Source organism: Phocoena sinus, chromosome 1 (assembly GCF_008692025.1).
Source record: "Phocoena sinus isolate mPhoSin1 chromosome 1, mPhoSin1.pri, whole genome shotgun sequence".
Taxonomy (NCBI): Eukaryota; Metazoa; Chordata; class Mammalia; order Artiodactyla; family Phocoenidae; genus Phocoena; species Phocoena sinus.
The window spans coordinates 109,635,715-109,662,476 of NC_045763.1; the positions used below are offsets into that span (position 1 = coordinate 109,635,715).

The following is a 26,762-nucleotide window of genomic DNA, read 5'->3' on the forward strand; positions in this document are numbered from 1 at the left end:
TCTCCTTCTGGGACCCCTATAATGCGAATGTTGTGTTTAATGTTGTCCCAGAGATCTCTTAGGCTGTCTTCATTTCTTTTTATTCTTTTTTCTTCTGTTCTGCAGCAGTGAATTCCAACATTCTGTCTTCCAGGTCACTTACCCGTTCTTCTGCCTCAATTATTCTGCTATTGATTCCTTCTAGTATAGTTTTCATTTCAGTTATTGTATTGTTCATCTCTGTTTGTTTGTTCTTTAATTCTTCTAGGTCTTTTTTAAACATTTCTTGCATCTTCTTGATCTTTGCCTCCATTCTTTTCCGAGGTCCTGGATCATCTTCACGATCATTATTCTGAATTCTTTTTCTGGAAGGTTGCCTGTCTCCACTTCATTTAGTTGTTTTTCTGGGCTTTTATCTTGTTCCTTCATTTGGTACATAGCCCTCTACCTTTTCATCTTGTCTTTCTTTCTGTGAATGTGGTTTTTGTTCCACAGGCTGCAGGACTGTAGTTCTTGCTTCTGCTGTCTGCCCTCTGGTGGATGAGGCTGTCTAAGAGGCTTGTGCAAGTTTCCTGATGGGAGGGACTGGTGGTGGGTAGAGCTGACCATTGCTCTGGTGGGCAGAGCTCAGTAAAACTTTAATCTGCTTGACTGCTGATGGGTGGGGCTGGGTTCCCTCCCTGTTGGTTGTTTGGCCTGAGGCAACCCAACACTGATGCCTACCTGGGCTCTTTGGTGGGGCTAATGACAGACTCTGGGAGGGCTCACGCTAAGGAGTACTTCCCAGAACTTCTGCTGCCAGTGTCCTTGCCCCCATGGTGAGCCACAGCTACCCTCTGCCTCTGCAGGAGACCCTCCCACACTAGCAGGTAGGTCTGGTTCAGTCTCCCCTGGGGTCACTGCTCCTTCCCCTGGGTCCTGATGCACATACTACTTTGTGTGTGCCCTCCAAGAGTGGAGTCTCTGTTTCCCCCAGTCCTGTCAAAGCCCTGCAATCAAATCCCACTAGGCTTCAAAATCTGATTCTCTAGGAATTCCTCCTCCCGTTGCCAGACCCCCAGGTTGGGAAGCCTGATGTGGGGCTTAGAACCTTCATTCCAGTGGGTGGACATCTATGGTATAAGTGTTCTCCAGTCTGTGAGTCACCCACCCAGCAGTTATGAGATTTGATTTTACTGTGATTGTGCTCCTCCTACCATCTCATTGTGGCTTCTCCTTTGTCTTTACACGTGGGGTATCTTTTTTGGTGAGTTCCAGTGTCTTCCTGTCGATGATTGTCCAGCAGCTAGTTGTGATTTTGGTGTTCTCGCAAGAGGGAGTGAGAGCACGTCCTTCTACTCCACCATCTTGGTTCAGGGCCACCATTGCCATTTGATCTTACATACTTATATCAATGTTTTGAGTCTTTATCATTTTATTCACATCTGTGCTGAGGAACCTTTAATGGCTCAATTTTACTTCCATGATTAAATTTATATTTAGTAGCCCTCAGAGCCCTCCTGTAGCTGATCTGGTCCTTATGTATTCAACCTCCTGTGTCCTACCTCTGCTCCTCCACTGCAGCCAGATTGGCCTTTTTATGATCCCTTTACATGCTCATTCCTGTCCTCTGTTTGTTCTCTTCCCCTGATTAAAGATTCTTTAGCCTTCTGTCAGTTTTCAGCCATCATCTTCTAAATCTAACTTGAGTCCTCCTTTAAAAATCCTTTACTATTTCAATCTTATTTTGTATGTTCTCTTGTTTTATATTCATGTTCTTAACTCCAGTGCTTGTACATTATCTACTCTCCAATATACAAATCTGACCTTTGTCACCACGCTTGAAATCCTTGAATGTTTGCTCGTTGCTTTTATGATAAAGACAAAACTCCATTAAGTGTGGCCTGCAAGGCCCTGTGTGGTCTAGTTCCTACTATTTCTATAGCCTCATTTCAAACCATTCCCCTTTTGCTCTTAGCCACACTAACCTTTCAGTCCACTGTATTCCGTCATGCCGCAGGACCTTTGCACAGGTTCTTCTCTTTGCCTGGAACGTTTTCACTCCCTCAAGAAAATCTTTCCTGGCTTTGCTGACCAGTTCAAACTCCCCTCTCATAAACACTTATAGCACCATCTTCTTCTCCCTATTACTTGTCATGGTTGAAGTCTCATATGGTTTGTGTGATTAATTAATATGTCTCACCTACCAGCAGTAAGCTCCAGGAGAGCATATTTTCACACTGTTATGTCCCCAATGCCTGCCACATAATGGATACTCAATAAATAGTTCCTGAATTAATTAATACATCAATTAATTCTTTGATACAGTTGTTTCCAATTGTTTCATATTAGTCATGAAATTTTGGCTCTGGGAGGGATCTTAGAGATTATCAGTCTATCATTTCCTAACATTTTTTATTGGAGAAGCTCTTTCAGTGCCCTATGTATGTTCTCCCAAACTCAAAATGTGTTGTCAAAAACAATTTTTCCTTAAGATTACATTATAAAGTTAATTTTTAATGTGTTTTTTAAATTTAAATGACAGTTTTAAAGTCTTTTTCCCATTTAACAAGCAATATGTATTGCTTACGTTACTTTTAATTTTGTAAGGAAATGTATGGTTTTTTAACATTCTAAAATGATATTTTATATCTTGTATAATTTGGGGATCAACTTTATACTGAAATTTAACCATATGTTATAGTATCAAATGTAGATAAGGTCTGCATTATGACCATATGTAATTGGAATTACTATGTTTTGACCATTTGAAAATCAACTTTTAGTTCTAAATTTCATGTTTTATTTTTAAATAATGTAATTATACAAAAGGTCTTAGCCTACTGTTTGCATATACTTCACAAATATTGCAGTTCTGCAGCCTCTGGTCCCAATTAGTTAAAAGCCCAACTGAATATATTTAACTATATTTTCTCTTGAATGTTGGTTTTTAAAGGACTAGACACATTTTGATGTTCCACATAAGAATTTTGATCAGATGAATAAAATTTATAAACAAACAGCTTAAGGCAAATTTGCAGAATTATTATCTATTTTATGTTGTATTTCAGCATCTATGTCCTTTATATTTTTTAATCTTAATTTGGCCAAGGCAATGCAGCTAGTTAATGTTACATATGATTCCTGATCATTGTATTCATTGTGGCTCTTTTTTATCCCCAGCCCTCACCCCTCCCAACATACACACACTTAATCTAGACCTCAGCATACAGTAGGCACTCAGTAAATACTTAAATAAATCAGTGGATGATACGTATTTATTACTTTTTCACTTAAGCAGTTCTCATATTTTATTTGTTTGTTCTTTTCTTTTCTAGGAGAATGTGGATTATCTGATTCAGGAGCTCCGAAGACCCAAATACAGTATATATTTTATTTGTAAGTATGTTATTTCACCTGTTCAATCATGTAACTAAATCCTAGCTAATATGTTCTTGGGTACTTCATATCATCAGTAAGTTAATTGAATCCATCACTGAAAGAGTCTGGTGAGTTTTTTTGTCATTTCAAAGTATTAAAAGTGTTGGACCAACATTCTGTTTCTGAGAGCTAAATGTTACTTCCACTCATCATAGACTGCTTAGGTTAAAAACAAATTTTTTGTTAAGTTTTACTTTGCCCTTCAAGTTTCTTTATAAGTCAAAAGTTGTAAGTAGTCAACTTTCACATTCTACCTTTGCCAAAAAAGTATGTATACCTATTTCTATTTTACACTTTTATGAACGGAGGCATAGAAGCTGATTTATTTATTTGGAGGGAGGATATACTTGAGTTTGTTGGAAAAGCAGAGATTTACTTTACATACCAGATGAAAACAGTCTACTTCTCTTTGCAACTTTATGTAATATTTGAAAGTACAAGCCATCAGGTAGGTATCTCCTATTTGCATAACTTTTGGGGAGGGGAAAGGGGGTGAAGCCTTGGAAATAAACTGGGTTTGTGGTTACTATATAATTTATATGGATTTTTTTAATGTAATACATTCTGCTTTGGAAGTTACATCTTTTCTCCTCTAGATGTCCTTATTGATCTTCATAGCATTTGTATTGTTTACTTGAAGGCTTTGGAGTTTTAGGGTTTAAACTATAGTCTAAGATATATACTTTCTTCCGCATATACGACAATTTAATAATGGTACAAAAAATTAACATTTGTGATAAGACACTGTAGTTTATAAGAACTCTCTCATATTTTATTCAGCCCTTAAAACAACCCCAGGAGGTAAAAACAGGCAATTTTATTCTTTTCTGTCATCCTACTTTTGTTTTTGTTATATTTTTGGCTAATAATCACGGGTTTTCTTTTTCAATTAAGCTTCTTTTTCTTTTTTTATTTTATTTTCTTTTTTTAAATTTATTTGTTTTTATCTTTGGCTGCATTGGGTCTTTGTTGCTGCGCATGGGCTTTCTCTAGTTGCTGCAAGCAGGGGCTACTCTTCATTGCCGTGCACAGGCTTCATTGCAGTGGCTTCTCTTGTTGCAGAGCATGGGCTCTAGGTGCGTGGGCTTAAGTAGTTGTGGCATGTGGGCTCAGTAGTTGTGGCTCACGGGCTCTAGAGCACAGGCTCAGTAGTTGTGGTGCACAGGCTTAGTTGCTCCGCGGCATGTGGGATCTTCCCGGACCAGGGCTCGAACCTGTGTCCCCTGCATTGGCAGGCAGATTCTTAACCACTGCGCCACCAGGGAAGTCCTCATTTTTATTTATTTATTTATTTAATTAATTACTGAGTAGTATTCCATGGTATGGATGTACCACAATTTGTTTAACTGTTCACCTGTTGAAGGACATCTCAGTTGTTTCTAGTTTGGGCTAATACAAATAAAGTTGTTATAAATATTTGTGTATAGGTTTTTGTGTGAACATAAGTCTTTATTTCTCTGTAATAAATAATACCCAGGGAGCAATTGCTGGGTCATATGGTAGTTGCCTGTTTAGTGTTTTAAGAAACTGCTAAATGTTTTTTGGAATGACTATGCCATTTTACATTTCCATTAGCAGTGTACAGGTGATCTAATTTCTTTGTATCCTCACAAGCGTTTAGTGTTGTCCCTGTTTTTCATTTTAGCTATCCTGATAGGTGTGCAGTCACTCCAGTATTTTTTAAGTCTGATTACAAGCTAGGTACTGAGGATAGGAAAGTATAAAAACTTTTGTATTCAATGACACACATAGACACACACACACACACACACACACACATATATTTATATATAGAGAGAGATTGATTCCCCATACTGTCAAATTTATCTGGACATCTAACAGAATTACTGTTTTGCTGAGTCTCTTAGCTAAAAATTGAATAGATCATGAGATGAAAGACTCCCTTTTCCTCTGAAAAGTTATTTGATGCAGTGGTTGGGATTAATAACCAAAAATAAGTCTAATATTTACTCTTCTGGTTGTAAAGTTTGTTTGATTTGGGCTGTAAATCTATGAAGTTGAAAAAAAATTATATATGTTAAAGTAGTTAGCACTAAAGCCTAGGAAAAATGGACTGTTGAAATGTCTTGGGTGGAGCAATCAATTTCACAATTTTATTTGATTGAAATAAACTAAAATGAGTTTATCTATAGTGATTTTATTCTTTACAGACTTTCAGCACAATTTATATTAATTAGCACAAAACTGGCCTTCTGCTCATGTCATTTTTTAATAATTTTATTTTTGTATATTCTTATGTCTACTAAACATCTTGTATAACAGGCTCCTCCCTTCCTTTATTTAAAAAAAAACTTTTGGGCTTCCCTGGTGGCGAAGTGGTTGAGAGTCCGCCTGCCGATGCAGGGGACACGGGTTCGTGCCTTGGTCCGGGAAAATCCCACATTCCGCGGAGCGGCTGGGCCCGTGAGCCATGGCCGCTGAGCCTGCGCGTCCGGAGCCTGTGCTCCCCAGCGGAAGAGGCCACAACAGTGAGAGGCCTGCGTACCGCAAAAAAAAAACAAAACTTTTTTATTATGGAAGTTTTCAAATATGTAAAAAGTAGAATAGTCTGATAAATCCCAATGTACCCATCACCCAGTTTCTACAATTATCGTACCATGGCCAATCTTGTTTTAGCTATCCTGCTGTCTACTCCCCCATCAATATTATATTGAAGATAACCTAAGACATTACATGATTTCATCCATAAATATTTCCATGTGCATCTCTAAATGATAAGGACTTGTTTTAAAGAGTACCATTATTATATCCAAATAATGAAGAAAATTCCTATTTATTCAAGTATTCATTCAGTGTTCAAATTTCAAATTCTTTCATGCCTTTTTTTTTCACCACTGTTTGTTTGAATCAGGATCATAGTAAGGTCCCCACATTGCTATTGGTTGATACGTTGTTTAAGTTTCTTTAATCTTCTATAAGTCCTCTCTCTACCCCAACCCCCATGCGGTCTACTTATTGAAGAAACTACATTGTTCTGTTAAAGTTTCCCACAGCCTGGATCTTGCTGATTGCGTCTGCATGGGGTACTTTAACATGTTCTTTGCAATTTAAAATGTTCCCTCTGTCCTCTAGTTCTTGTAAATTGGTACTTGGATACAGAGGCTTAATTAGATTCAGATTTGATTTCTTTTTGACGAGAATATTTCGTAGGTAGTGTTGTGTGCTTCCACTGATTGTCTCTGACTGTGATACTAGCAGAGGTTAATGCCCAATGCCTAGTTCCATCCATTGATTCATTTGGGGTTTGAAAAACATGATGGTGTTTTAATTCTATCATTATCATTCCTTTGCTTTTTAGCTGGAAAATTTCTTTAAAGAGGAGTTTCCCCTCATCTACTGATTGGTTATCTGGTGGTACAGTTTGCATATAAAAGGATAAAAGCTTACTTCTTTCCCAGTATTTGCTATTTTCAATATAATGATTTGGTTCCCTAGCATCCTCCAATGCCTACAGTGGTGGTTCCCTTTTTTTTAAGTATTATGAATTTACAGATTTAAACATATTTGTGCTGTTCATTCCAATGTGAAGGTGTTTGACGTATGCCACAATGTATACTAAATTTCACTTCGTCATTAGACTTTAACTGTCAGGCCCATTTATGTCTAATTGCAGCAGAGGTGATCTCCTCTGAGTCAACCACAACCTATATGTCTGTTTCAGATTTCAGTAATGTGATCAGCAAGAGTGATGTGAAGTCATTAGCTGAAGCTGATGAACAGGAAGTGGTGGCTGAGGTTCAGGTAAACATATTGGTCCTCTAATACATATCTTGTATTGGCCCTTTCTAAAGATTTGAGTCTAAAAATATGGAAGGTGTTGTCTCATAAGAAAGGAAGCTATTGATCAGACACCATAAATGTGCATTGCACCAGACTATACTCATATTTAGAAAGTCTGGAAGAGGTATCAAATTGAGTGGGAATAGAATTAAAGGAGGCAGTGGGAATGAGGAGATTGGAAAGGTACTGGATTGGTAGGGTTGGTTTCACAGGGTTGGGGACAGAGCCAGATATGTCTTATGCTAGTTTTATGAGCTATACTATAAGAATATTCATCTACACAGTTATAGTTTATGTCTGATTGGGAGAGAATAGGAAGTAAAGGATGTGAATGAGGTTTATTAAAGTTCTGTTTGTGATTATCTTGCTTTGTGAAGTAGTAAGCAGATTTGTCATTAGGTTAAAACTTGCAACTCCTAAATGTTTATTCTGCATGCTATGTAATATTTCACATTAGAACATTTCATGTTACCTTTTCCTTCTTAAACCCTTTAGTGTTCTTGAATACATTTATCACAGATGTTTGAATACATTTATCACCTAAGTGAAGAATATCGTCCTCAGGGAAGCAAATAAACAAGTTTTGGATTTTCAGGAGGATGCGCTAGGTGATAAATGAATGAAAAAAAATGACCTATTTTAAATCATATTCTCCCTCATGAGAATACACTGGACAGCAAAGCTCTTATTCATCTAACTGAGTGTAACATTGTATATCTTTAGCAGTGTTGTATTTTTACTAATTGATAAGTCTCCTTAAGTATGATATGTATATTTATACAACTTTGTTTTTTGGGTTTTTTTTGTTAAAGATTTATTGCTACTATTTTATGATTATCTTATTAATTCTCTCACATTGACTATTGTTACTCAATTGTTAAATGATCAATTTTTCTCTTTTATACCTATATTTCCTCAAATTTGATTGTATCACATAGTATTATATCACATATGAAAAATATTATTGCATGATACAGTTAGGAGTTTATGGAATGACTGACTCATCTTGGTGCTTTGTTTGCAGGAATTTTATGGTGATTACATTGCTGTGAATCCACATTTGTTTTCCCTCAATATTCTGGGTTGCTGCCAGGTATGGAAAGAAAGGATTTTTTTTAAGTTTATTTATCAGGTAGGAGTTAATTCAGTAAGTAATTGGACTTGTAAGATAAAATTCAAATATTTTCTCTAAATATATGTTTTAACAAAAAGGGTCGAAATTGGGATCCAGTCCAACTATCCAGAGCAACTCAAGGCCTGACAGCTCTCCTTTTATCTCTGAAGAAATGTCCCATGATTCGTTACCAGCTTTCATCAGAGACAGCAAAGAGACTTGCAGAATGTGTTAAGGTATGGCATTCCCTATCTCCAGTTCCAAAACATCAAGACCATTCATTTCTTTTTCATATTTCAGAAATTAAAGGAATATTTTATCTAAAACTAAGGAGATGATGTGTTAGGTTTACTGGCAAAGAGGTAGGCATTTATAATTCAAGACCAAAAGCAACAAATTAGAGCTAAGATTCTTAGGTTTAACCCAAGAAACATTTGCAAGCTACTTAACTTCTTTTTATCCTATTAAACCGCTTGTAAAATAGAGTTTCAAATCCTAACCCCTTAAACAGAATGCTACTAAACTTTGTCAAGCTTTTGAATCCTTTTATGGAAGGCCTATGAAAGTGCAAGAAACTATTGTTAAATGTGGTTTTTGTGTATTAATTTTCTATTTATATCATCTCTATCTGCTACTAATTGGTTCACCAAACCGTCTTTTTCTCTTACCCACAGCAGGTGATAACTAAAGAATATGAACTGTTTGAATTCCGGCGGACTGAGGTTCCTCCATTGCTACTTATTTTAGATCGCTGCGATGATGCCATCACCCCATTGCTAAACCAGGTGCAGAGCCCTTTGTTAGCATAATGAAAAGATGATTTCAAGTGGTATTCATCAAAATGCAGATGTGGAAATGAACAACATGGTCCATTTATTTGCCTCCTTATTTTCAACTATTCTTGTTTTTGCCTTGTGTTTCCTAGCATTCTGGTATCAGTGTTCTTCCAGCCACAGTCATCTTCAGCTCTTTCTTCTGCCTCATCCTTCCTGTCCCTTTCTGCCACCATCCCTAATTAAGGCAACTTCTGGGTCTGTAGATTCTACTTTTCCAGTGTCTGCTCTTTTCCATTCATATTGCCATTATCTTGGTGTGTCTAATCTCTTATAGGAATCCTCAAATAGTCATCTTCTTGATTCCCCACTTTTAATTTCTCTCCACTCTAATGTATCTCAAGGATACAATGTGGTTAAATTACTTTTACTAAAGTAAGTTCTGATCCTATTACTCTGGCTTAAAAATCTTAATTGTTTCCCATTTGCCTACTGGATGAAATACAGACTCCTGAACTTGGCATCCATGAGCCTTCACAATGTAGGCTCAACGTTATAGAAAACCTGCAGCCCACTACTGTGTAGATATACCTCATGATTTCCTGCCATCATTTTATTCATGTTGTGACCTCTCTTTGAACTCTGGCATGTTTGGAATACATTCTCTTCCCATTTTCACCTCTCAAAATTCTTATCCTTTAAAACCACTTGAAACATCTTTTATGTGTTTTCGAAGCATCTTATGTCTCATGCTGCACTTTCTATGTTGTACCTTTGATTGTTTTCACAGTCTCCTAGGTTATACATTCCTTCAAGGCAGACTGTGTCTTACTAATGTTTGTTCTTCTGTGAATACAAGCACAGTGCCTTACACTTTGTAGATACTTTATTAATAGCGACTTTAAATTTATAGGAAAAGGCACAGTCTATATTTCAGTTCCATCCCAGCTTATAATAATAATGTTAATGCTAGGGGAAATCTGTGCTGTGGAATGCAACTTCTCTATGATATGATAGATAGCTTATATTCCTAAAATTCAAAGTAATATAACTTTATATATTCTATATATTACATATTATGTGTTACATATTTTATATACATTTTAATAATATAACTAAAGAAATTTTGATGATATAAAAAAGTAGAAAGAAAAATAATTGCTTATAATTTAGTTTCCCAAAGAAAAGCAATCATTCATTCAACAGATTTCACTGAGGACCTATTATGTGCCAGGTACTGTATTAAGTACTAGAGATAAAAGGTTAAAAGATAACAGTCTCTGCTCTCAAAGAATTCATGATCCAGTGAGGATTTCTGTAAACATCATTTTAATTATGAAGTATGTGCTAATGGCGAAAGCATGCACAGGATGCTGTCTATGGAAGCATAAAGCATTTTGTTGTACTTATTTTAAATGCTGTAATGAAACTTGCTTTTTCAAGGACTCATTGGCAAATATTTTAGGAAATAAAGCACCTACTTTTATAACCTCTGAAGTTATTTTAACAAATCTAGTGTTTAGACTCTAGATTTAGAGGGTAATTTGCTGGAAAATACTTAGTTTTCTCTAATGGGCCTGTGACTAAAAGTAACCTGTTCTCCATAAAAGGTGAGAAGGCAAATTTGGGGGTTTCTCCTTTCCAGTTTTATGAAATAAGTAAGACTGGAAACCGGTCCTTCTTCACAATACATATTAAGTAAAAATATAAAGTAAAATGGATTCAGAGGCAAGCTTCTGAATACGTGTGTTTTGATCAACTCACAAGGTTTTTTTCTGGTAATATTAGTGTTCCCAGGATAAATATAGCACCACTCAGATCTGCAAGAACACACTTCTCATGCTGCAGAAAACCACAGAAGTGTACAGGAAATGGTACAGCTTGTAACTGCAGTACCAATATAGCCCTATCTATGAAGCCAAAAATATACTCTTAATTCACAGGCAAAAATTGGAGCTAATGATAGATCTAATTTGTTTTCTTTCTATCAGGAATATTAATCTGGCTGCCCTTCTTCCAAAAGTGTGAGATCTAAAAGCATTTTGACTGTCGGATGTTTAACCAATTAAAATGACAATCTTAATGCTTAGTATAGCACAAAGTATTAATAAAATTTGAGCTAAATAGAGAACCTCCATGTAAACAAGACTAGTTACTAAGAATGTTATCAGTTTTTATTTGTTTTCCTGAACGTGTACTATTTCCATGTTTTGTCAGTTACCAATTTTTTTTTCTCATAATTCTTTATTTAGTGGACATATCAGGCCATGGTCCATGAACTACTGGGCATAAACAACAATCGGATTGATCTTTCCAGAGTGCCAGGGATCAGTAAAGACTTGAGAGAGGTGGTCCTATCTGCTGAAAATGATGAATTCTACGCTAACGTACGTGGTTTAAAATTCTTTTAAATTTTTTTAGTTGTTTTTATTTAAGAAGGTTAATATTGATTTGTTAGAATGAGAGCAGGTTGGGGATTTCATGTAGAAGGATGATAGAGGCGTCCTGTAGATAAACTGCATCTCAAGGGAAGGCACACTTTTTTCTGACCCTTTAACAATATTTTTTTCACAAAAATCACATACTTAGTTTTGTACTTTTAAAATTAGAACCCAATTTATTTACTTCCCTCCTGTCCTTAGCCCTTTGTGAAAATGGTAATGGTATTCATCACCAGTGTCCTGGCCAATATCCAGATTTGGTAATGATAATGAAATTTTCTTGCCCTTCAGTTCTCACTGTATTCAGTGTTCTTTTTTACTTCTTTTAAATTGTCTGAAAGTCAGACTTGTTGATAGAACTGTGTTTCCAACTTCCTTTTTCACAGAATATGTACCTGAACTTTGCTGAGATTGGTAGCAACATAAAGAATCTCATGGAAGACTTTCAGAAGAAGAAACCAAAAGAACAGCAAAAACTAGAATCAATAGCAGACATGAAGGTAAATTGAACATGTACATGGATGATTAACATGCAAGACTTTGGAACTATTCATGTAAGCAGCACTTCTGGAATATTCTGGGTCTGATTTCTGCCTTGATTCCTTTTGTTTGGTTTGAGATTATTTTCTGTAATACTTCTCTTTAGGAAAAAATATAGTGAAAACTTCATAATAAGCCATGTACTTCTTTCCATTCATCAGTCATATTTGGACTATAAAGACTCAGTCTACTGACATACACTAGTTCTTCTCTTCTTAAGCATAACAAAATGCCATGTGATTGAAAGTATTAGATGCCTTAGTCTGGGCAGAAGAATAATCCCTGCCTTTTTTTTCTTCCTTCTTCATACATGCCTATCCTCATCAAGAAATAACAGAACCCCCAATTGATGTTTTTCCCATGGCAGGCCTTTGTGGAGAATTACCCACAATTCAAGAAGATGTCTGGGACTGTATCAAAGCACGTGACAGTGGTTGGAGAGCTGTCTCGGTTGGTCAGTGAGCGGAATCTGCTGGAGGTTTCGGAGGTTGAGCAAGAACTGGCCTGTCAAAATGACCATTCTAGTGCTCTCCAGGTATCTATTCAATCCAATTTGATGGGCACCTACTATGTGTAAGGCACTGTGCCAGGCAGAGCAAGAGATACAAAGGCAAGTAATCCTTCTTAACCAACATGGAATTTACAGTGTAACAGGCAGTTGAGACAAGAACACAAATTAGTATTATTTAAGATAGATGTATTATAAGAGGGACAGTAGAAGAAAAATGTGCAATCTCAAAGGGTTCAGGCAATTAATTGAGTGTTTAGGAGGGCAGCCTAGTCAACTAGAAAGAATGCTAGACTAAAATCAGAAGATCTGAATTTCAGTGTTTGATTTGCCACTGCTGGCTTTGTGACCTGGAGCCGTTGGCTTAATCTCTGAGCCATTTTCCTCATTTGTTAAATAAGTATAATGATATTTATCTCACAGTGTTGTTAGGAAGATTTTAAAGGTATAATATATTAAAATGCATTATCTAGGTTTTTATTATTGAACATCTGCTGTTTATTCCACAAACATGTGAATGCCTGCTCCATGTTCATGGTGCTGTGAGGATCTAGTGGTACAAAAATGAATAAGATACCATCCTTTTCCTCAAAAAGTTCACATTTTAGTAGGGAAGAAAGAAATTTAAACCAGGAATTATAATATATGCAATAAGTGCTATACTAGAGGTATTACAAAGGGATATGGGAATACAGAGGACGGACAACTGTTTTCCCTAAGGATGAATCTTCTTAGAGCTTCTTAGAGACAATGACATTAGGTCTGGTTCTGGACAAGTAATTAAGTAGAAGTGCACCAACCAGAGAAAAGGAAGGAAATTCTCAGCAGAGGGAATGCAGGCATGGAGATGTGAAAAAAAAAAAAAAAAAAATTTTTTTTAAGGGAACAGAGACTAATTCAGTGTAGCCAGTGCTGGATATAAGATGAGGAGTGGTCTTAGATAAGCCAGAAGGACAGATTGAGGCCTGGTTATGGCCATTGAAAGGAGGTTGGGCTTTAATCTTAAAATGATGAGAGCTATCAGAGGATTTTAGAAAAAAGTGACATAATCAAACCCTAGCCTCGTGAAATTTACAGTATAAGTTGAACAGACAAAACTAAAGCATGAGTAACAATTAGGCAGTGTTTCAAGTTAATATTTAATTAAGTCAAAATTGTGGTACTGACTATAATTAAAGATTTGAGGTTACTAGGGACAGTTACTTAGAGAGGTGATATTAAGATGGACCGTAAATAATGAATAGAATCTGGAGGAGGATTTCAGCAAAGAAAAGATGTAGAACTATGCAGAAAATAATAAACAGCATGACCTGTTGAGAGTGGGTGTGCAAGAGACATAGGAGATAAAATTGAATTGGTAAACAGGAACTAGTTTATGAAGACGCTTGTAAGGGGGATTTGTACTTGCTGAGATAGGCAAAGAGATCCAGTGTAGAGTCTTACGTAGAAGTTGATATGATGAAAGCAGTATTTTAGGAAATTTAATCTAGTAAGGATGCTTTGGAGATGAAAAAAATTAAAGTCAGAGAGGCTAGAAGACTCATAGTGGTAGTAGTAAAAATGTACAGAAGGGCAAATATAAAAGACATTTCAAAGGGAGAAAATAACTATTTAGTGACAGATTAGATATAAGGATAACAAGGCAGAACAAATCAGAGATAATTCCAAAATTCCTGAGAAGTGGCAAAATGTGGTATCACTGAGAGTAAGTAACTTGAGAATGAGAGTCCTTTGGGAAATAGCTGTTTCTAAGCCACTTATTATAAGAAGCACATTTCCTTATTAATAGGACCCTATATTCTAAAACTCAGTCTTTTTCTTTCCTTGCTGCAATTCTGCTTTATAAAATAAAGCCAGCATGGTATGATGGAAACAACACAGACTATCCTGGCTTATGTCCTATCTCTATATATCAAAGTTTCTCTGGGAAAATTACTTATTTTGCCCAAGCCTCAGGGATAATGATTTCAAACTTTTAGGTTGTTATCAGGATTTAATGAGATATAAAATGCTTTCCATGTGGTAGGTACTTTGTAAAGGTTAGTTTCCTTCCTCTAAGTACAATTTTTTAAAGATATGGTACAATCAAAAGAAAGAAATTCACCCACCTGTGACTTTGCTCTAGTTATACCAAAGTCTTCACTGCGATTTATGTTGATAGTTGTTGGTTTTTAATTTTTAAAAATGTTTATTGGGCTTCCCTGGTGGCGCAGTGGTTGAGAGTCTTCCTGCCGATGCAGGGGACACGGGTTCGTGCCCCGGTCTGGGAAGATCCCACATGCCGCGGAGCAGCTGGGCCCGTGACCCATGGCCGCTGAGCCTGTGCGTCCGGAGCCTGTGCTCCGCAACGGGAGAGGCCACAACAGTGAGAGGCCCGAGTACCACAAAAGAAAAAAAAAAAAAAATTTAAAAAAAAAAAATGTTTATCAAGAGTTCCTCTGAAAACACCATCATTTTGAAAATCATAAAGATGCTATTGGCTTTATATTTATGAAAAGTACTTCTGTCAATACTTAATTTTATCTCTGTGTTCTTAAATCTTCACAAAGAACTTTTAGGCTGACTTTATATTTTTAGTTGTATTAAATATGAATTTTTTTTAATCTATTTTTTTATTGAAGTATAGTTGATTTACACTGTTGTATTAATTTCTGCTGTACAGCAAAGTGATTCAGTTATACATATATCAACATTGTTTTATATTCTTTATATCATTGTTATGATATACCATTATGGTTTATCAAATTCTAATTCTTAAATAGATAATATAAGTACTTGATGAAAGAGATACATAGTAAAAACTGAGTCTGTTAGTTTCACTTGCATTCTTACAGTTATTCTGTGTGTGTGCAAGCCTCTATGAGTGTGTATATTTCCTTCTCTATCTTTTTAAAATTCAGATGATACCATACTGTACACATAGCTCTGCATTTTGCTTTTTCACTTAACTGTGTATCTCAGAGATTGTTCCAGACCAGAACCTAAACGCTCATTCTGTTAAATCACTAAATAGTATTCCTTTGTAAAGGTACATCACAATCTATTTAACTTGGCCAACTTACTTTAAACAACACTATTAATAAGAGTTTATAGTTGGTTTGTAGGCCTAATAGAAGCATTCCTATGAAAACTTTTTATTTTTCTCAATAAAATGAATTTTTTTCTCTTATTAAGTAAAAACAGAATTGTGTCCTGTAACTAAATTTAAATTTCCTTATGTTTCTTTATCATTTTATTTTTCCCTTTAAAACAATAGAACCAAACTTAATCACTAGCCAATTTTAGTATCTTTATTTGTATCTCACCATATGGAAAGCAGTTAGAAAAGGCTACTGTAATTCCTTGCCTGAAATCTTATTTTTTGTTCATTTTAAAAGAAAAACAGATACTTTAAAATATGAATTCCATTTGTGATCCACTTTATATTTTTAAAAATTATCTTTTGAAGGTTTTCTTGCCCAGGGTATTAGGGTTTTACAGTGAGCAGTTGATTTGGACTCCCCCGTCATAAAGGATTTCTTTGACAACATGATAGAAATAGTCAATAAAGAGAACTTTTAATAATGAGTAGATGCCAGGGGCCTGACCCCTAGATGGGTTACAGCATTCCTTGGCTTGACCTTAGGTGATAATAAGCAATGAACTGACTTCTGAGTAAAGATGAGGTTTGCTTTATTGAATAGTAACTGTATCATGGTGAGGCAAAAAAAGCTCATCACTGCTAAAATTTAACCTATGAATTGCTGCCACTTCTAGCCAGTTACCCTACAGGGTAACAAAAAATTTGATTCAGAAGAATTTCACTAGAACCAAACTGCAATGTACTATCATTGAGATATATGCATAGCCTTGGAAAAGACTCATTTGATTAGTAAGGAAGATTTTTTTTCATACCATAAAGAGAAAAATCTTCAGAAAGTAAATAATTTCTCCCCCTTTTGTTGTCGTATTACAGCTTTTCATTTGGAAGGAGGATCTAGTCTTTTTATATCCTTCTTTCCTGACCTTGAGTAAAAGATCTCAAATTCCATTAATAACACGTAGTAAGGACAACAAATATTCATTAGAGAAATGAAGAAAAAGAGTTCTGTTTGAAGCAGTATCGAATAGTGGCTGATAGCTTGAATCTTTGATGGCTTGGGTTTGAAAATGATTCTTAACCACTCCAAGTCTTAGTCTCTTTGTCTGTAAAATAGGGGGAAATATCAGTACTTACTTCAAAGATTTTTGTGAGGGTGTAATGAGCTAATACATGTAAAGCACTTAATACGGTACCTGGTACTTACAACATTCAATGAATATTAACTATCGCTATTTTCAGTATTATTGTTTGATGGTACGTTCTCTTTTCTTTATGGCATATGAGACATGTTTTTTAATTCACTCATGATCTTGGAACTCTCCCTGATTTTAGAAGGGTTTTTTTGCTTCTCGTTAAAATTGTAAGAAAATTGTTTTGGACACATTGAGCTGACAATTTTATTTTTACCAACTAAGAGTAAAAATGATCCTTTTCTCTCTAAACTATCATTTGACTAGTATTTCAGAAACAGTGTTGACCAGCCGAAGACCTACACCAAAGCTAAATTTGACTAGTCATTAAGTAAAAGAATACTGACTCATGTATTTACCAGTTAGTGGAATTGGGTCCTGCCTACTTTCTATCATTTTTTCCTAGATAAGCTCTTTATAGTCCCATAACACTGTTCTCTCAAACGGTTAGATTAGACTCATTATTTAATCATATCAGCATGTTGAAGGCTTCTACCAATTTCATCTTGCTGTTCTAATCTATTGGCTTATAATGCTATTCATTGAGTGTTTTACTACATTACTGTGATAGTTGATAACAAGGTACAGATCCTGTTCTTTAGGTTAAATTAAAGCAAAAAAAAAATGGGGACTATCTTTAATTGTAGACTTCAACTGTAATTTGTACAATGGTTTAAAGTATAGGCATGTCGTTACGAAAGTTTTTTCTTGTACTGCTATATCATAGTTTTGGTAGAAGAAAACAGAAAAGTATAAAAGTAGTCAGCCCAAAATAATGGAAGAATCTCTAAATATCAGAAGAGAAGAATGTTTTTTAATCAATGTCTTTCGAATGAACATTAGCTCCTTTTTGAAACTTGACCTTCAAAGATAGTGTTTTTGCATTTCTTTTCCTATTTTTCATTGGGCCTACACTAATGTTAGAATTCAGTGGAAGATTTTTGAATCCCATTTTTTTTTTTTTTTTTTTTTTTTTTGCAGTACGCGGGCCTCTCACTGTTGTGGCCTCTCGCGCTGCGGAGCGCAGGCTCTGGACGCGCAGTTTCAGCGGCCATGGCTCACAGGCCCAGCCGCTTCGCGGCATGTGGGATCCTCCCGGACCGGGCACAAACCCGCGTCCCCTGCATCGGCAGGCGGACTCTCAACAACTGCGCCACCAGGGAAGCCCAAATCCCATCTTCTTAAGTGGACAATAGTTTTCTGTTTCACTCTTTATTCAGCCATTGTTATTATGTAAGAGTACTTTTCTCCCTTGATTATCTCAAGGTTTATGGGAAATTTAATAAGAAAAGAGATACCAAAAAGTTCATTATATAATTCAGTCATATTTCCAACATATAAATACCACTGTGTAACACATACCTCCTATGTAATTAAAGTCTTTCAGATTCTTTTTCTCCTCTTCTCTGGTTAGTACCCTGGAATCTCAATATAATGTATGTCACTGTCAGTCAAGTTGATGAGTCAAGTAGCCATGAGGGAAATAGTTCAAAATTAAGTCAAAGGATAACATGGGATCCAGGCAGACAAAAAGGCCCTGCTTCTTCAAGGACTTATATAGCTGAAAAAGAAGAAAGAATTCAGCTTGTATCTACAGGTTTCTTTTCATGAGGGAATAGATAAGTCTAACTGGAACACTGACCTGAGCTATGGGTTGGGTCCTAAGGGCTCAAAAGTAAGCAAAGTACTCTACTCAGCGTAGTCTTGGGCCAGATCTGGGCTATTGGATCAGAAGGCCTCCCATTGAGGGAGAGCTAAGAGTCAAGCCGGGGACTCTAAATACCAGTACCAAATCTCAAGGATTAGAAGTGGATTTTTTAAATGGGAAATAGAGCCAAGAGTCAAGATTCAAGGAAAGGTAATTAGAAAGGAGCAAATAGGAAGGGTATAAACTGATTACTGCAAATAGTCTTTGACTGTCCCCATACCAGTTTTTGTGGGTTTACAGTTACTTGAGTATCTCAGATTTGCTTAGAAGTAAAGGAACAGGTCAGTCAGAAATTGAGTAGATTTGAGGTAAAAAGAGAGTGACTTGCAAGGGCAGAAAATGAAACATTGTGCCTATAAGAAAAGCAACAACAGAGATCCCAGATGGATGTTTTAAACTTATGCCAGGTTGACTGAGATACATATGAAATTGTGTATTTTTACTTGATAATTAATTTGTGTCCTGAACTTTTTCCATATTATAGTAGAAATTAGTGGAACATTTAAACAAATATTCTAAATAGTCTGTATTTAGTCACTGCTGTGTGGAAACGTTACCACAAAAGGAAAAAGAGGTAAGGAAAATTTTATGACTGCAGGGTTTAAATCTGTAGAAGAGAAATTTATTCCTTTTTGATCCTGTAAGGATGATGGTAGTGCAATGTTCACCTAAAAAGCAACAATAAGAATCCTACCCAGAGAACTTTGTACTTGAAAGCTACCTGGCAGGTTCCCCATTTCATCATAGTCCCTCTTTAGTGTGAAGAAAAGAGTTCTTAGTCATGAGACCTGGTTGTTGTGAAGTACTAAAAAGACAATGTATGTAAATGAATCTTGTAAGTTGTAGAGTACTATACAGATGTTAGTTGTTATGTCCTCAGAATCCAGTGCCCTCCAAGGCTCTTACTAGTCTTTCAGCCCAACTCATTTCTTTCTCTGATTTCCATATTCCTATTAATAGCATCTCTTTCAGTCTCTCAAACTAATTCCAAAATTTAGTTTTTAAGACCTTTTATAATTGATCCCTCAGTAACCAGATGAGCTTCTCTTCACTTTGTGTCCCCTGTCCCCCATTGCACTGATTTTAAGTTTTTGGTTTTTGCATGCATATGTTTCTGTTATAATACCACATATGTGTTCCTGAAAAAGCTTCACATTCTGCAAAATCATGCACTAAAAATAAACAAAGGTTACGGGAAAATAGGGTTATAAGCAGATCACTTAAAATTTATATAACTAAAAAAGAGAAAGAAAAATCTATATAACTTTGTAATCAGAGCCCTGATAAAATAATAATCCTAATTAAAATGCTAACGGAGTTAAATTTCGCCGGCATTTGCACCTAGAAATGCACTCAGACCATCCTTTGTGGTTACTCCTGGGGCTCATGTTTTATTCTTCAGCATATAAGGTCTCAAAAGTATTTGCTTCTCATAGAGACTTGTGTCATCAAAATTAAAAATACGATATGGGGATATCAGTCAGTTCGGGGTTGTTTTGTTTTGCTTTTTAACACAGAAATATCTTTGCATCCTTTTCATTTGTACTTGCCCTTTCCCCACGTAGCTTAACATTGTGGAAAGCACAGCAGTTCTTAAAGCTACAAAACCAGTTACTTCTAAAAAAAACACTTCTGTAGGATTTTCATCTTTCTTCCTTAACATATTGGTAAAGCTTCCTCTTTAAAGAGGAAACTTGTGCCTGATCTTTTCTAAATATTAACTTGCTGAAAATTTTACATGTAAACCAATATGCCTTCTGTGTTATTCCCATAGTTACCAATCTCGTAGAGCTAAGTGCATTAAGAAACATACTTTATAGCAGAATGGAACATACTTGTTTTATCCCCCTTTACCCCATTGTCTATGAACTCACTGAGGACAGAAACTGTCTCCAGCTCATCTCTGTGTCCCCTCCAGTGCCTGGCATAGTGCCTTTTGCTTAGAGGGTGATCAAAAAGTATTTGGGGCTTCCCTGGTGGCGCAGTGGTTGAGAGTCCGCCTGCCGATGCAGGGGACACGGGTTCGTGCCCTGGTCTGGGAGGATCCCATGTGCCGCAGGGCGGCTGGGCCCGTGAGCCGTGGCCGCTGGGCCTGCGTGTCCGGAGCCTGTGTTCCGCAACGGGAGAGGCCACAGCAGTGAGAGGCCCGCGTACCGCAAAAAAAAAAAAAAAAAGTATCTGTTGGCTCTAATTAATTTGTTCTGCGTAATAAATATAAATCTATAGTATAGGGAAGTCCCTTAATGTGAGGACTGATACAACCTAAACATGATTTTGTCTAGCTTCCTTTGCTATCAGTACCTGCCCTCTTAGATCTTACGTATTCAGTTTAGAGATTATATGCTGTTACATATTCATATCTCTGTAAGCCATGTTGAGACATATTGTTATATATGATGCTTCTTGGAGATTAAGCCCAGTCCTCCTATGTAAAATTCTACCAAATTGTCTCCATTTCACTGGTCAGTCACTGACACTAAAAAAGGCAGTAGAGTTTTACAAGTCAACTGGTCAGTTCTCTTCTGTGCTGTATTGATTGAAGTGGTAGAAATAGTGGTGGAAATAGTATGTGTTCCTTATTTCAGTGAGGAAATTGCAACCTTTCCTACATGAGACCCTGGACCATCTCAATCAAAGGAAAGAAAAGGGGAAATAACGATAGTTAACTTCATATTTGTCTTAAAGCAGTTACAGTGAGAATTTATGTCCTTATTTAATTCTTATCTTAGGCAAAAGGCATTTAATTTTCTGTAGTTGAAACGGTTGCTAAACCTATGACTTGTACATTGCCATAGTAGTGATCTTAGTCATATGTAGTTTAGTCAGATGTATCACTACCATTCCATAATTATTAGAACTAAGATATTATACATCATGCAAGTGACGGGAGGATAAATATTAGTTCTCTCTTTTTTCAGAATGTAAAGAGGCTCCTGCAGAACCCCAAAGTGACAGAGTTTGATGCTGCACGCCTGGTGATGCTTTATGCTCTACATTATGAGCGACACAGCAGCAACAGCCTACCAGGATTAATGATGGACCTTAGAAATAAAGGTGTTTCTGAGAAGTATCGAAAGGTAACCAGATTTACATATTAATCCCATCAAACAGGAACCAAATTCTAGTATTATAGCCTTAACTCTGACAAATGATGTCATACTGTTTTTATTCACAGAAATGTATAATTCTGTCCTCTCATGTTTTCATTTCCTTAATAAAGTTATTTTCTTCCTGTTCCACAAGCAATAAGAGGTTGTTTCTCTTTTTTTTTTTTTTAAAAAAAAAAGCTTGTGTCTACAGTTGTTGAATATGGTGGTAAACGGATCAGAGGAAGTGACCTCTTCAGCCCCAAAGATGCTGTGGCTATTACCAAACAGTTCCTCAAAGGATTGAAGGTATGATATCTCTATGCTTTCCTAAATGAGAAACAGTTGAAGTCCCTGAAGCTGAGAGTGAATGAATATGATCTTCAAAGTAACTTCAGGATTGCTGCTGATCTAGTACTATGTCAGTTAAATGAAATTAAAGCAGACATCCTCTTGAAAACTTTTTCTTTAAATACTTTCTGTATTGGAATGCATCATCATTGGCCCAAATAGCTGAGAAGGGAATAATGAGATATTTCCAGGAAATACCCAAGAGTAAAAAGGCAGACAGTTCTGTTAGTCATAGCTATTTTACTCCATTTGTTTAAGATTTGTTAGGTTGTTTTTCTCTGATGGAAATTAAAGATGAAGCAAACAATTGTAGATCTTTTAAAAATACTAACCTATTTTCTTAAAATGGTTAAAAATTAGTTTTAATCTGCTAGCCTTTCTTATGTTTCCTGAAATTTTTCCATTTTCCTGAGTGTTTCTAGTCTCCTTTGCTACATAGTCCTTTTATTTGCTCTACATGTCATATAATATTTCCACAAAAGGAAGGGTGTCAGTGAAGAGATAATAAAGGATTTAAGCAACTGCATTTTAAAAATTCCTTTATAATAGCTAACCTTAAATTAGAGTTTTTTTATAAGATTAGAACATTTCTAATTGATGAAAATAATTAACTATAAAATTCTCCTAAAATTCCTGCTTGACTCTTGTCCCGTGAAATCTCTATTGAGTACATGTCCTTTTCTGATGTGAGTATCATTAACTGTTATATTGCAATTTCCAAAAAAAATGACGTAAGAACCATTTCCCCCTGTCTTAGGGAGTAGAAAATGTATATACTCAGCATCAGCCTTTCTTACATGAGACCCTGGACCATCTCATCAAAGGAAAGCTCAAGGAAAACCTGTATCCTTATCTAGGCCCCAGCACACTCAGAGACAGGTAAGATAACAAAGATATTAATAGTAAAAACCAGAGACACTAAGAAAATAGGAAATTTAGGGTAATGTAAAAGACTACAACAAAGGTTATATCATTCTAATCTTCCTTCCCCAGTTGTTTCAGTTCTAAGATTCTTTTGGTTTTACATGTGTCAAAGTTAGATTTAACTTCCCCTACTAAGCCTGAAACATTGTTTCTTTTAGAATAAAGAAACAGATGTTTTGGAGAGCCCCAAATACTATGTCCTGTCCTTTAGTCTCAGACCAGTTTACTTATGCCATTTAAGGTTCAGTTCCATGGCATCTAGCACTTGGAGTTTCAAACATTAAGGCTGAAAATAGATTTGCTGCTTGATTACCATCCAGAGCAGGTTGTTACTATTTTTGGTGAGGACTGGACTTTGCCAAATGTGGCCAGTATATAAACTGAGACCTAATTGACAAAGGCTTTTTGTCACACAGGAGAAAAGGATGGCTTTCTTTTTGGGTATTAACTGAAGGAAGCAATTAATTGTCATTTTAATCCAGTGGTTTGTTAGTTTTAATAAAAACAAAAGTTATCCAGAACAGCTTACATAGGCCAACCTGAAATTTTAAATATACACAAATTCTACCTAGTTATAAATTATATTCTTGTGTATTTTTTATTGGGACCACATATTATAAAGAGCCTAATATATGTAGCTGAATCCTATTGGATAGATTAATGTGAGAATTGTTACTGTTGGTATAATTCTTATATTTTAGCTAATCATAATCTAAGGCCTTGGAAGAATAGTGTTTTATAAATGTAATGAATTTCTGAAAGGAGAAAAATATTTTGAGGTACATAAATAACTCTTGTATGATAAAATATATTTTTTCACGTTTTTCCTTTAAAAAAAAAAAACTCTGTAATTTGGTAACAGAACAGAAAGAAAAATAAATAAATAAATCTTTTTAAAAATCCAAGGTTGAGAAGCAGAACATCTGGGGTTAAATTCAGAGAGTATACTCATTAGGCATCAAAATTTAGAAATGTCAGCTAAGTGGGTAAGAATGAAAACCAGCCCAAAGCTATTCACCTATCTGAGATGCTTTTTGAAAAACAGTATAACTCTATTAAATAGCCTTCTAATTAACATGATAAAAGTAAAAATATTAATTTTTTTATGAATTTCATATAAGAATTATTGAATAAGAAATTAGCCACTTATTGCTAAAGGGACATAATAGACCACCAGAAGAATATTGTGGATGATTAGTTATGAGAGCAAACCTTTCTAATTTGGGGAATTCATTTCCAAACAAAGTTCAAAATGAGGCTCTTCCAACAAAACACACATTCATCAGTTGTCAGCATCTGTGGGCATTTGTCACTATTACCTAAATATATATATAGTTAATTATTCAGTTACTTCATCCTTTTATATAACAAATATTTGAATGCCTTCAATATGTCAAGAACTGCTGGGGAAATAGAAGTGACAGGAAAGACAAGGTACCTGCCTTCAAGGAACTTACATGAAGGAGACAGACAGTAAACTAGTAAAGAAATTTGAATATAATTTGAATGAGATAAGTGCTATTGAGGAAATAAATAGGGTAATAACCTACAAAGTAACTTTGTAGAGGTGGGGAAGGCTACTTTAGATGGAGAGAACCTCTCTGAAGAAGTGATACTTAGAATGAGCTTTGAATTACAAGAAAGAACCAATCTCATAATGATTAGGAGGAAAAGCAACACAAATAGAGGGAACACCAGAACAAAGTCCTTGAAGAAAGAGAACTTGGCAAGTTCATGGAACAGAAAGAAGTCCAGTGTGGTTGGACCATAACAAGTAAGAAAATAAGTTGAGAAGATAAGTAGGTCTGGATCATATAGGGTCTTACAGGCTCTGGTAAAGAGGTTTTTAAAATTTTTAAATGTCATAGGAACCCACTGAAGAGCTTTAAGCATTCAAGTGACATAAACTGAATTATGTATTAAGAGATCACCTTGTGGGGAGAATGGATTATTGAAGACAAAGTTAGAAGCAGGAAAACTACTTAGGAGGTGGCTGCAATAGTCCAGGTAAGAAATGAAAGTGCTTTGGATAAGGAACCTAGGAGAGAAGGTAGAATCAATAGACTTATTTAATGGAGTAGAGTAATGGGACAAGGGTAAGGGAGAAACCAGGAATAACTCTCAGGTTTTGGGGGGAAATCAAGAGTTTTGTTGTTAAATTGCAGATGCCTGGTAGATAATCAAATGGAAATGTTCGATGCTAAATTGGGAGTCAACAAGATTTTGGTGATTTAAAGCCATGGGACTAGACTAGATCACTTAGGGGAAAAGAAGAGGACGTGGGACTAAGCACTGAATAGAGAATTGGAGTCAGCAATGGAGACTGAAGAAGAGACAGAAAGATAGGAGGAAAACCAGAAAAACTTGGTGTCATAAATATCAAGGAGTGAGTGGTTACCTGAGACCAGTCTTCTGAGACATAAAAAAGGTGAGGACAGGGCTTCCCTGGTGGCGCAGTGGTTGAGAGTCTGCCTGCCGATGCAGGGGACACGGGTTCATGCCCCGGTCCGGGAAGATCCCACATGCCGCGGAGCGGCTGGGCCCGTGAGCCATGGCCGCTGAGCTTGCGCGTCCGGAGCCTGTGCTCCGCAATGGGAGAGGCCAAAACAGTGAGAGTCCCGCATACCGCAAAAAAAAAAAGGTCAGGACAGTGAAAAATCCATCAGACTATTCCCCAGGTTCAGTGAGTTTGGAAGCCAAATTAGAGAGGGTTACAAGAGATAAGACAAAATGGAGATAACAAACAGTATGTAACACTTTTTAAGAAGTTTTGCTTGAAGGGGTCAGAGAATGGGATTGTAGCTAGAAGAGATTGTAGGCTCAGGGGAATGAGAGATTCTAAAGCATACTTATAACCTGATGAGAATTATCCTAAAGAAGGAGAAATAGGTAACGCAGAAGAGAAAGGACAAGACTTGCAGAAGTGAAGTCTTTAGGAGATCTAGAACACAAGCAGAGAAGATTTTGATAGGAGCAGAGGTACTTCTTTCACTGTAACCGCTTTTTTTAAAATTTTATTTATTTATTTTTGGCCACATTGGGTCTTCACTACTGCGCGTGGGCTTTCTCTAGTTGCGGCGAGCAGGGGCTACTCTTTGTTGTGGTGCACGGGCTTCTCAATTGCGGTGGCTTCTCTTGTTACAGAGCACAGGCTCTAGGCGCATGGGCTTCAGTAGTTGTGGCATATGGGCTCAGTAGTTGTAGCTCACGGGCTCTAGAGCACAGGCTCGGTAGTTGTGGCTCATGGGCTTAGTTGCTCTGCAGCATGTGGGATCTTCCTGGACCAGGGTTCGAACCCACGTCCCCTGCATTGGCAGGTGGATGCTTAACCACTGCGCCACCAGGGAAGTCCCCACTGTAATAGCTTTGATGTTGAGAACATGGGGCCATCTTGTTTGATTACTTCTATTTTCTCAGTAAAATATGACATCAAGTTATCAGGTAAAGTACAGGATAAAAAGAGAAAACATTGTAAAATTGTTGTCTTGTAGGCTTGTAATCAGATTTACTAGGGAAATGTAGTAGGACTTCTGGGCACGACTGAGTGCCCACTGGAGTTCTGTGGTCATTAATTTAAAATACAGCCCATGAACCTAGTTGTGTGGTTTTCTCTAGCAACTTTTAGCTGCACTAGATTAAATGAGGAGAAGGCTGATAGCTGGGTCCAACCAGGATTTTAGGAAACAAAAAAAGAAGGAGGGTATTGGATAGTGAAAAAAATATTGTTGAATGAATTGGAGGTATCGATGAGGTCAAAGAAATATTACAGTAGCAGCATTAGCATAAGTGAATTAAAAGTTGAGGGAGTGGTTATTAGAGAAAGAGGTCTTCAATTCAAGATTTCA

The 26,762-nt window shown here is 36.3% G+C and overlaps 1 protein-coding gene across 4 annotated transcripts in view; it reads left to right on the top strand.

Moving 5' to 3' along the window:
- The window catches only part of VPS45 (vacuolar protein sorting 45 homolog), a 74,406-nt gene that overhangs the window by 10,456 nt on the left and 37,188 nt on the right, over positions 1-26,762 (top strand). For 3 of the 4 annotated variants that reach the window (XM_032629950.1, XM_032629942.1, XM_032629924.1), the window contains exons 3-13: positions 3,297-3,357; positions 7,082-7,161; positions 8,225-8,293; positions 8,413-8,550; positions 8,989-9,099; positions 11,340-11,474; positions 11,915-12,028; positions 12,436-12,603; positions 21,475-21,633; positions 21,844-21,951; positions 22,751-22,872. In XM_032629950.1, coding sequence (XP_032485841.1) covers positions 3,297-3,357; positions 7,082-7,161; positions 8,225-8,293; positions 8,413-8,550; positions 8,989-9,099; positions 11,340-11,474; positions 11,915-12,028; positions 12,436-12,603; positions 21,475-21,633; positions 21,844-21,951; positions 22,751-22,872 — 1,265 coding nt within the window. The remainder of the gene's footprint in view (positions 1-3,296; positions 3,358-7,081; positions 7,162-8,224; positions 8,294-8,412; positions 8,551-8,988; positions 9,100-11,339; positions 11,475-11,914; positions 12,029-12,435; positions 12,604-21,474; positions 21,634-21,843; positions 21,952-22,750; positions 22,873-26,762) is intronic. The other variant, XM_032629932.1, reaches the window with a different exon arrangement.